Here is a 9,620-nt window from a genome sequence, read left to right on the forward strand (position 1 = left end):
CCCAGGGCCGGGCTAAACCCACCGTAGGTCCCCGGGCAAGGGCTCCATGATGGCGGGCCCCTGGGCCGGGCTTAACCTGCCTCATCTCCCCGGTTTCGGGCCCCAGGATAACGGGCCAAACACGCCTTAGGTACCCAGTCCAAGGCTCCATGGTGGCGGGCCCCTGGGCTGGGCTGAACCCGCCTTCCCTGCCGTGCCTTCCATAGCAGAGTGGCTGCGGAGCAAATCCCCGGGCTCCCCCCTCCTCCCCTCCCGGGCGAGTGTGGGCCTAGATAGCAGCCCTGCGCTGCGGAAATAATAGTTCATAGACACAGCTCTCACAAGACATGGTGGTCGGCTCTTAAAAGAGCCTTTGAGTTGTTTTTTTTTTCTCTTTTTTTATCCGTGGGCAAGTCGAGTGTTTAACCGCCGAATCCGTAGAGGGTGCGGCCCTGGCGCTTCAGAGCATAGACCACATCCATGGCGGTGACGGTCTTCCTCTTGGCGTGCTCGGTGTAGGTGACGGCGTCCCGGATCACGTTCTCCAGGAAAACCTTCAGCACTCCGCGGGTCTCCTCGTAGATGAGGCCGGAGATGCGCTTGACTCCGCCACGGCGCGCCAGGCGGCGAATGGCCGGCTTGGTGATGCCCTGGATGTTGTCCCGGAGCACCTTGCGGTGCCTCTTGGCGCCGCCTTTACCGAGCCCCTTCCCTCCTTTGCCGCGTCCAGACATGTTCTCTTCTCGGTGCTGTGAGCAGAAATGGAGGCGAGGCTAGCACCGGATGCATAAATAGAGGAGCTGCGGACCGGCGCGGAGGCTCCAAGCCATGTGACGCACTCGGAGGCGGGAGAGAGCCCGGCCTGCCCTCTGCAGGGAGCGGGGGGCTCGAGAGGCCGTTGCCGTTTGAAAAAGAGCGGGCTCCCAGCCCGCCTTTGTCATGGGCTGGCTCAGCAGCTGCCGCCGGTGCACAGACCACAGTCAAACACACGCACACGCCTCCCTTCCCGCCCCCCACTTGTGACCGCAGCCCGCCTAACCCTCTCGTTCCGTGCCCCCTCCTTTCATATGAACAGAAGCCCATGGAGATGTTTTAATGGAGATAACACCCGTTAACGGCCTCTCCCCGCTGTGTGTGGCCGCCCGCACCCCCGTAACACTGTCCACGTCTCGCGCTTAAGGTACCTGGCTCAGCAGCTGCCGCCGATGCACAGACCACAGTCAAACACACGCACACGCCTCCCTTCCCGGCCCCCACGTGTGACCGCAGCCCGCCTAACCCTCTCGTTCCGTGCCCCCTCCTTTCATGTGAACAGAAGCCCATGGAGATGTTTTAATGGAGATAACACCCGTTAACGGCCTCTCCCGCTGTGTCTGGCCGCCCGCACCCCCGTAACACTGTCCACACCTCGCGCTTAAGGTACCTGGCTCAGCAGCTGCCGCCGGTGCACAGACCACAGTCAAGCCCACGGCTCCCTTCCCGGCCCCCACTTGTGACCGCAGCCCGCCTAACCCTCTCGTTCCGTGCCCCCTCACGCACACGCCTCCCTTCCCGGCCCCCACTTGTGACCGCAGCCCGCCTAACCCTCTCGTACCGCGCCCCCTCACGCACACGCCTCCCGGCCCCCACTTGTGACCGCAGCCCGCCTAACCCTCTCGTTCCATGCCCCCTTCTTTCATGTGAACAGAAGCCCCGGAGATGTTTTAATGGAGATAACACCCGGTAACGGCCTCTCCCCGCTGTGTGTGGCCGCCCGCACCCCCGTAACACTGTCCACGTCTCGCGCTTAAGGCACCTCCCTTCCCGCCCACACCCCACTTGTGACCGCGGCTCACCTAACCCCCTCGTTCGGTGCCCCCTCCCAATTCTGAGCAGAAGGCTCTGAAATTTTTTAATGGAGGCAACACGTTCACGGCCTCACCCCGCTGCGTTTGGACGCCTGCGACCTCGTAACACTGCCCACATCTCACGCCCGGCTGGGGCAAGCCTGCAAAATGTGTCGTCGTCTCCCCCCCCCCAAATTTATATGGTATGAAAAAGAGCGCGCTCCCAGCCCGCCTCTTTGTCAGGGGCTCCCGATCGGACTCAGCAGCTGCAGCCGATCACAGCCAAACACAGACACTCCTCCCTTCCAGGCCCCCACTTGTTACCGCGGCCCGCCTAACCCTCGCGTTCGGTGCCCGCTCGGCTGGGGCAAGTCTGCAAAAAGTGTCCCATATAATTAAAATGATATACGTATATAAAGAAAAAACATTAATATGGTCGGCCTCATGCTAGGCTTTGGGACGTGGCAACATTTATGTGTATGGCCGAGAGCTTGGGCATGCCCTCCCCTATGAAGCTACGGTTGCGGGCGCTGCCGCATCTAAGAGGCCGCCAGAGTAACACCATGGCACGGATACGCTCTTTGATGGAGTCTGTGGATGGCCCTGAAAAGAGCCTTTGTGTTTAGGGTGTGTTTCCACGGTGGTCTGCGGGCCCTTACTTGCTTGCTTTGCCCTGTGCCTTGTGGCTCTCGGTTTTCTTGGGCAGCAGCACGGCCTGGATGTTGGGCAGGACTCCTCCCTGGGCGATGGTGACTCGGCCCAGCAGCTTGTTCAGCTCCTCGTCGTTGCGGATGGCCAGCTGGAGGTGTCTGGGGATGATGCGGGTCTTCTTGTTGTCCCGAGCGGCGTTGCCAGCCAACTCCAGGATCTCAGCGGTGAGGTACTCCAGCACTGCAGCCAAGTAGACGGGGGCACCAGCGCCCACCCTCTCGGCGTAGCTTCCCTTCCGGAGCAGCCTGTGCACACGGCCCACGGGGAACTGGAGCCCGGCCCTGGAAGAGCGTGTCTTGGCCTTGGCGCGGGCCTTTCCTCCCTGCTTTCCGCGTCCAGACATGGCGATCGATCTAGGGTCTCAGTCACACAACAGCGAGAATGATACTGCTCTTCCTGCTGGCCTCCGGTAATATAAAGACTTCGGGAGCGTCTGATTGGTTGACAGCTAGTCGCTGATAGTACTTCTCATTGGAGGGAGGCGAGCTTCTGTTTAGCCAATCAGAGTCCCAGAACCGCATCACTCTAGGAACTGGGGGCCCTGCCTATGACTGCCAATGAGAAGAGAGAGCCGGGAGGAAGCTGCTTTGCACGCCCAGCCTATAAATACAAGTGACGGGGTCCCTGGTCCGCTGCAAAGCACTGAAGACATTGACCAGGCGATTCGCCACCTCACAGATTCAATCCACGCAGCTATTGAGCACAGCACTCCGGAACAGAAACTACAACGATGCTCAATCTACGATCTCCCGAAGGGCATCAAACAGTCAATAGCTGAGAAGAACAGAGCCCGCAGAGAGTGGCAGAGGAACCGCACCCCCGACCTGCTGAAGAAGTATAATGAGCTGACAAGGCAGCTGAAGATACAAATAAGCCAGCACAGAGGAGAAAAATGGGAAGCAGCTACAGCTAACCTAAAGGTCTCAGACAACTCTATCTGGAGAATGACCCGCCGCCTGACTGGGAAGAAGGAACCAAACCCACCGATCCAAGGGAAGACTCACCTGGCATGCAGCAACAGGGATAAGGCTGAGGTCTTTGCTGACACGCTGGAGGAATCCTTCAGGCCCAACCAGGCAAGCAAACTGGCAACAGAAGTTGAGCAAGAGGTCGCCAAGCATCACCGGGAGCACCCACCAGAAACAGAAACTGAGCACATTGAGGAATGCTCAATGGGCGAATTACTGGCCCTGGCAAAAACACTAAAAAACGGCAAGGCACCAGGGAAGGACAGAATAGTCAACCAAGCCATCAAGATGCTCCCAGATACCGCAGTGGATCACCTTGCTGAGATATTTAACGCATGCATGCAGCACCAGTACTTCCCAAACGCCTGGAAAGAAGCAAGAGTCGTTGTATTCCCCAAGGCTGGGAAACCACTGCGAGATCCTGCAAACTACCGCCCCATAAGTCTGCTATCTGGCCTATCAAAACTCTTTGAAAAAGTTATCCTCGCCCGTCTCGTGGATTTCGCAACAAGCAACAACCTCCTTGCTAAAGAACAGTTTGGGTTCCGGAAAGACCACTCAACCAATCACCAACTCCTCAGAGTTGTGGACATCATCAGCCATGGATTCAACATCAACAAGTCTACTGGAGTAGTCTTTCTGGATGTAGCCAAAGCATTTGACCGAGTATGGCACGAGGGCCTGCTCTACAAACTTATCAAGCTCCAGTTTCCCAGCTACCTGGTCAAGCTACTGTCCAGCTACCTGACGAAACGGACCTTCCACGTGGCGGTGCGAGAAGAATGCTCATCGCCACGCCCAATTCTTGCTGGGGTGCCTCAGGGATCAATCCTTGGACCGTTCCTCTTCAACATATTCACAAACGACATCCCCACGGACCTAAAGAAGACTGATCTTGCCCTTTACGCAGATGATGTTGCAGTCATCTCTCAATCCTTCAGCGACAAAGAAGTGGCTAAGAACCTGGAGACATCACTCGGCAGACTCTCCGAATGGTACAGCGACTGGCAGATAACCCTAAACACAGGCAAAACCACTGCAACATTATTTACCAGGAAGCAGAACAGGAACCACCCACAGATCCTCCTCAATGGGGACAAGGTCAAATGGGAAAACAGCAGCTCCTACCTGGGGGTGACTCTGGACTCTAAACTCAGCTGGAGAAACCACATAGAGAAGACCTGCCAGAAAGCAGCATCCAAACTGGCTGCATTATACCCACTCCTGAAGACTAAGTCGATGCCCATGCAGAGCAAGGTACGAGTAATCACTGCAATAATTCGACCAACTATGACATACGCTTCACCAGTTTGGAGTGGCTGCCGCCCACATCTTCGGAAGGACCTACAAAAACTACAGAGTAAGGCCTTACGGATTGCAGCAGGTGCTCCCATGTTCACACGAACAGCAGACCTCCACAGAGACCTAGGCATCGAGATGTTGGACGCCCATCTCCTCAAACTCAACAGGACATTCTACAAAGGACTGGATCAAAAAGAAAACCCACTGATCCGGAAACTTGCAGATATCTCTACAAACCCATTTGACCGCTACCCGCGTCCCATTGAAGCGCTAACCCTGCGAACCTGAAACAGCAACGCAGCATCCAAAAAACTCATTACTGCCTGAAGGCAAACGCCGGCAGATACGCAAAACTCATCGCTGCCCTGATGGCATTATAGCCTCGGCAAGCACCTAAAACCCGCTCACTGCCGGCTGGCATTATAGCCGCGGCAGGCACCCAAACCCCAACACTAACAGAAGGATCTACACGGACAAAGACGAGACTCTCGAAGGAAACATGCTGACAATTCTGCAAACACTACTGACCGCTACCCGCGGCCCATCACTGAGCTGACCATGTGATGCAACCTCAACTGTGACAAAGCGTCACACACCAATAAGACAACCTAAACAGCGACTACAAAATTCCAAACGAATATGGAGTAATGAGGCTATTGCCTCGGTATCCAAAAACTCACCACTGTCAGAAGGTATCTGACAGGAGAAGACAAGAATCAGGCCCCCGCATTTATTTCTCTCGGCTCCACAGCACGCGGTGAAAGATTCTCGACCATGCCTGAACCAGCCAAGTCCGCGCCGGCTCCCAAGAAGGGCTCCAAGAAAGCGCTCTCCAAGCCGCCCAAGAAGGACGGGAAGAAGCGCAAGAGGAGCAGGAAGGAAAGCTATGCCATCTACATTTACAAAGTGATGAAGCAGGTGCACCCGGACACCGGCATCTCCTCCAAGGCCATGGGCATCATGAACTCCTTCGTGAACGACATCTTCGAGCGCATCGCTGCAGAGGCTTCCAAGCTGGCCCACTACAACTCGCGGCGCACCATCACCTCACGGGAGATCCAGACCGCAGTCCGCCTTCTGCTGCCCGGAGAGCTGGCCAAGCACGCCGTGTCGGAGGGCACCAAGGCCGTCACCAAGTACACCAGCGCCAAGTAAGGCTTCCAGGCGCACCCCAACGAACACAACGGCTCTTTTAAGGGCCAACCACCTCCTCCCCTAAGAGCTAATGTGCTTCTAATATGACAAAAGAATGTGTTTTACAAGGGTAATGTTGAGCGCAGAAAGGGCCGCTCTCCCGGGGTTTGCTGCAGACCGAGGGACGACGGAGCAGGCAACCCGTTTTGCCTCTGTAAATTAACAAGTCTATATGAATGAGCCCTCTTTGGGACCACGTTTTGCCTCTGTAAATAAACATGTCTATATGAATGAGCCCTCTTTGGGACCACGTGCCACCTAAGCACTGTAATGTAGCGATCACGTTAAATAAACCTGCTAGCAAGTCACACAGCTACTCCCGGGCAATTTGCTTTCCATGTTATGGGCGAACAGCTTTATTGTGTGCGGGTTTAACGTTGTGTTTGCATTTCCAAACCCAGGGGAACGGCTACAATCCGCCGCGGGGCAAACGCTCCCGAAATCACACACATGAACCCGATGTACCGGGGGCAGAGATGCCTCATAGCGCTGGCTTGTGACCAGCGGATCCCTGCAAAACCCTCTACCCTACCCCTCCCCCAAACAAAGCTCTCTATTAAATGAAGGGTACATTGACGAGCTTTTTGTGCACTGTGAACACGGAATTCTCTGGTCACCCCCAGAGCCTGTAAAAGTTGCCCAGTACTCGTGGTACTCTAAGAACCCGATGTACCGGGAGCACAGATGCCCAATCGCGGTGGCTTATGACCCGCGCACAGATGCCCAATAGCGGTGGCTTATGACCCTCGGATCCCTACCACAACCCTCTACCCAAACAACGCTTCAAATGAAGGGCACGTTGAAGAGGTGTTTGTGCACTGTGAACACAGAGTTCTCTGGTTTCCGCAGAGCCGGTATCAGTTGCCCGGTGCTCGTGGTACTCACAGCCCACCCTCCCTAACCTGTAGACCATGCCATGGCAGATAAGAGTAGCTCGTAGATGACAGGGTGGTGGCCCTTAAAAGAGCCGTTGTGGTGGTGGTGGTTCGTGTCGGTCTGTCACCTTAGGCCCTCTCGCCTCGGATGCGACGGGCCAGCTGGATGTCCTTGGGCATGATGGTCACCCTCTTGGCGTGGATGGCGCACAGGTTGGTGTCCTCGAAGAGCCCGACCAGGTAGGCCTCGCTGGCCTCCTGCAGGGCCATGACGGCGGAGCTCTGGAAGCGCAGGTCGGTCTTGAAGTCCTGGGCGATCTCCCTCACCAAGCGCTGGAAGGGCAGCTTGCGGATGAGGAGCTCGGTGGACTTCTGGTAGCGGCGGATCTCGCGGAGAGCCACGGTGCCGGGCCGGTAGCGGTGAGGCTTCTTGACTCCGCCGGTGGCAGGCGCGCTCTTGCGGGCTGCCTTGGTGGCCAGCTGCTTGCGGGGCGCTTTGCCGCCGGTGGACTTGCGGGCTGTCTGCTTGGTGCGGGCCATGGCGGGAGCGGTCTCTCTCAGTCAGCGAGGAAGAATGGCGTCTACCGGGGAAAGAGCCCTATTTATTGCCTCACAGACGGAGGGCTGCTCTGGTTGGCTGAAGAGACCACCCCACGTTCGAAAATAGCCCGCGGTGCGCACCGATTGGTTACTGAACTGAAGGCTGCAGTCTAACTGTCCAATGAGCTCTGGATCAAAGAGAACCCTCCGGTTGGATGATTGCACGATGGAGCCGGCCGGAGCCCGCGCCTCGGCCAGCCTTTGTCTCCGTCCATCCACTTGTAGTCAGGCGGACGACTCGACCCCGGTCAACCCGGAGAGGAGCCCCCGATGTCATAAGCACACTGCCCTTGGTCACCCTGGAACACTCCCCCGTTACCAGCGCTCGATTGAAAGTTCACAGTCGTCTGCTTTATGCAGACACTATTTCGAGTCTGGCCGGGTACAGTGAAAGCACAGAGACACACACGTTATTGCACATGTATTATAAACGGAGGTCTTATAACTCCCAGACCCCCTTATTTTCTATGCTATACCGATTTCAATCCACGCAGCACCGAAAGAGCCGTTTATATGGCCAAGATCACACGCGGCACTCGCGTGTGGAAAGGTGCGCTAGGGATGTATTGTGCTGTTTATTTTTGAGGAGTGGGGCATTGGGTGGGTGCAAAGGTGGGGATGAACACGCTCTCTTCTAGACAGGGTGGTGGCCCTTAAAAGAGCCGTTGTGTTTGCAGTGTCTCGGTGCAAGCCCTTACTTCTTCTTGGGCGCTGCCTTTTTGGGCTTCGCTGCTTTGGGCTTGGCTGCCTTGGGTTTGACTACCTTGGCAGGGCTTTTCTTGGCTACTTTGGGCTTCGCCGCCTTGGCTTTCGCTGGGCTCTTGGCAGCCTTTTTGGCGGGGGCAGCCTTGGGCTTCTTGGGGCTCTTGGCTGCTGCTGGCTTCTTGACCTTCTTCGGGCTCTTCTTGACCCCCGCGGGAGCCTTTTTGGGCTTCTTGGCGGCAGGGGCTGCTTTCTTGGCCGCTGGCTTCTTGGTCTTGGAGGCTGACTTCTTGGCCGCCTTCTTGCCCTCCAGCTGCTTCTTATTGACCTTGAAGGATCCTGAGGCCCCGGTGCCCTTCAGCTGGGCTAGGGCGCCTTTGCTGACCAGGCTCTTGAGGGAGACCTTAACGCGGCTCTTGTTCTTGTCCGCATCGTAGCCGGCGGCGGTCAGCGCTTTCTTCAGGGCCACCAGGGAGACTCCCTTCCTCTCGGCCGAGGCGGTCACGCACTTCAAAATCAGATCGGACACGCTGGGACCGGAAGGCTTCTTGGCCTTAGAGGCCCCCGCTGCTTTCTTCTGCTTCTTCTTGGGGGCGACCTCAGCGGGAGGAGCCGCGGCGGCTGGAGCGGTTTCTGCCATTGCAATACAAGTCTCGACGCTGTCACAGAAAAGAAATGTACCTCCCAGCCCGAGCCCCATGCATATATAGGGAGGAGCCAGCCCCTGATTGGTCCCGAGGAGAGAGGGCTGTGCGAGGCGCCCTCGGCTCTCTGCTCCGAGCTGACTTTTGTGTTTCCTACCACCGGAGTATCTAAGTTTTAAAGCACAATCAGTTAAACATATGCCAACATGAACACATGTAAAGAAGCCCAGCTTCAGCCCCTTCCCGTGCCCGCCCCCGTTTCAGCCCACCCCGTCCTCAGAAGCTTGCCATCCGCCGTGAATCTCTGCCCTCCCCCGATGGCTGACGCCTCCGTGCCTGGATTCCCGTGCTCCGGGCCCCTTTTCCCCGGTGCACCCTCGCGCTCTGAGGCCGGGAGCGGCGGCCCGCGGGCGGGAGGGGCCTCCTGCAGGGAGCGGGCCCTGTGCCGTCACAATGGGGCTCCAGGGTCCGCCTGGAGCGCGTTCTGCACCGGGCCGAAGTAACACAGGGCCCCGGCGGCCGTGCGCGGGGAGCGGAGACAACGCCAGGGAGACCCGGCCCGGGGGCCAGGGGGGGGGGGGGGGGGGGACTCGCCGAGCGCCTGCACCCTCGGCTGTTGCATCCAAGTCTGGAGGGGGGGGGGCAGTCGGGGGACTTTTACAAGCAGCGGGGCACGGTCCGGCATCAAGACTCACGGGCATCACAAGGCGGCTGCGCGCTGGTAGCTTCGCATGCAGGCAGAGGGCATTCACTGCCAAGCACCGAGCTGGAGGAGACGGGGGCGCACTAAACACAATAAACACACAGTGACTCAATAGA

At 57.5% G+C, this 9,620-nt stretch overlaps 5 protein-coding genes across 5 annotated transcripts; 1 reads left to right on the forward strand and 4 right to left on the reverse strand.

The window, feature by feature from the left end:
• Positions 1 to 338: 338 nt before the first annotated feature.
• LOC147665921 (histone H4) lies at positions 339 to 749 on the reverse strand. Its single transcript, XM_086949443.1, has one exon. It carries the CDS (start codon positions 711 to 713, stop codon positions 402 to 404), a length of 312 nt encoding a protein of 103 aa, XP_086805569.1. The 5' UTR covers positions 714 to 749; the 3' UTR covers positions 339 to 401.
• Positions 750 to 2,228: 1,479 nt separating this feature from the next.
• Positions 2,229 to 2,911, reverse strand: LOC147665922 (histone H2A type 2-C-like). The gene has a single exon (XM_086949444.1). It carries the CDS (start codon positions 2,857 to 2,859, stop codon positions 2,461 to 2,463), a length of 399 nt encoding a protein of 132 aa, XP_086805570.1. The 5' UTR covers positions 2,860 to 2,911; the 3' UTR covers positions 2,229 to 2,460.
• A 2,628-nt stretch (positions 2,912 to 5,539) lies between these two features.
• LOC147665923 (histone H2B 1.2-like) lies at positions 5,540 to 5,989 on the forward strand. The gene has a single exon (XM_086949445.1). The coding sequence runs from the start codon at positions 5,561 to 5,563 to the stop codon at positions 5,939 to 5,941; it is 381 nt and encodes a 126-aa protein (XP_086805571.1). The 5' UTR covers positions 5,540 to 5,560; the 3' UTR covers positions 5,942 to 5,989.
• Positions 5,990 to 6,964: 975 nt separating this feature from the next.
• On the reverse strand, positions 6,965 to 7,419 carry LOC147665924 (histone H3). The gene has a single exon (XM_086949446.1). The coding sequence runs from the start codon at positions 7,393 to 7,395 to the stop codon at positions 6,985 to 6,987; it is 411 nt and encodes a 136-aa protein (XP_086805572.1). The 5' UTR covers positions 7,396 to 7,419; the 3' UTR covers positions 6,965 to 6,984.
• A 582-nt stretch (positions 7,420 to 8,001) lies between these two features.
• LOC147665925 (histone H1.01-like) lies at positions 8,002 to 8,817 on the reverse strand. Its single transcript, XM_086949422.1, has one exon. The coding sequence runs from the start codon at positions 8,795 to 8,797 to the stop codon at positions 8,150 to 8,152; it is 648 nt and encodes a 215-aa protein (XP_086805548.1). The 5' UTR covers positions 8,798 to 8,817; the 3' UTR covers positions 8,002 to 8,149.
• Positions 8,818 to 9,620: the final 803 nt, after the last annotated feature.

The sequence above is a fragment of the Lissotriton vulgaris genome, unplaced genomic scaffold (genome assembly GCF_964263255.1).
Source record: "Lissotriton vulgaris unplaced genomic scaffold, aLisVul1.2 SCAFFOLD_1798, whole genome shotgun sequence".
In the NCBI taxonomy this organism is placed as follows: domain Eukaryota; kingdom Metazoa; phylum Chordata; class Amphibia; order Caudata; family Salamandridae; genus Lissotriton; species Lissotriton vulgaris.

Bases quoted from the DNA above. Each gene is read 5' to 3' on its own strand.
- LOC147665921 (XM_086949443.1), bottom strand. From the start codon at position 713: ATGTCTGGACGCGGCAAAGGAGGGAAGGGGCTCGGTAAAGGCGGCGCC.
- LOC147665922 (XM_086949444.1), bottom strand. From the start codon at position 2,859: ATGTCTGGACGCGGAAAGCAGGGAGGAAAGGCCCGCGCCAAGGCCAAG.
- LOC147665923 (XM_086949445.1), top strand. From the start codon at position 5,561: ATGCCTGAACCAGCCAAGTCCGCGCCGGCTCCCAAGAAGGGCTCCAAG.
- LOC147665924 (XM_086949446.1), bottom strand. From the start codon at position 7,395: ATGGCCCGCACCAAGCAGACAGCCCGCAAGTCCACCGGCGGCAAAGCG.
- LOC147665925 (XM_086949422.1), bottom strand. From the start codon at position 8,797: ATGGCAGAAACCGCTCCAGCCGCCGCGGCTCCTCCCGCTGAGGTCGCC.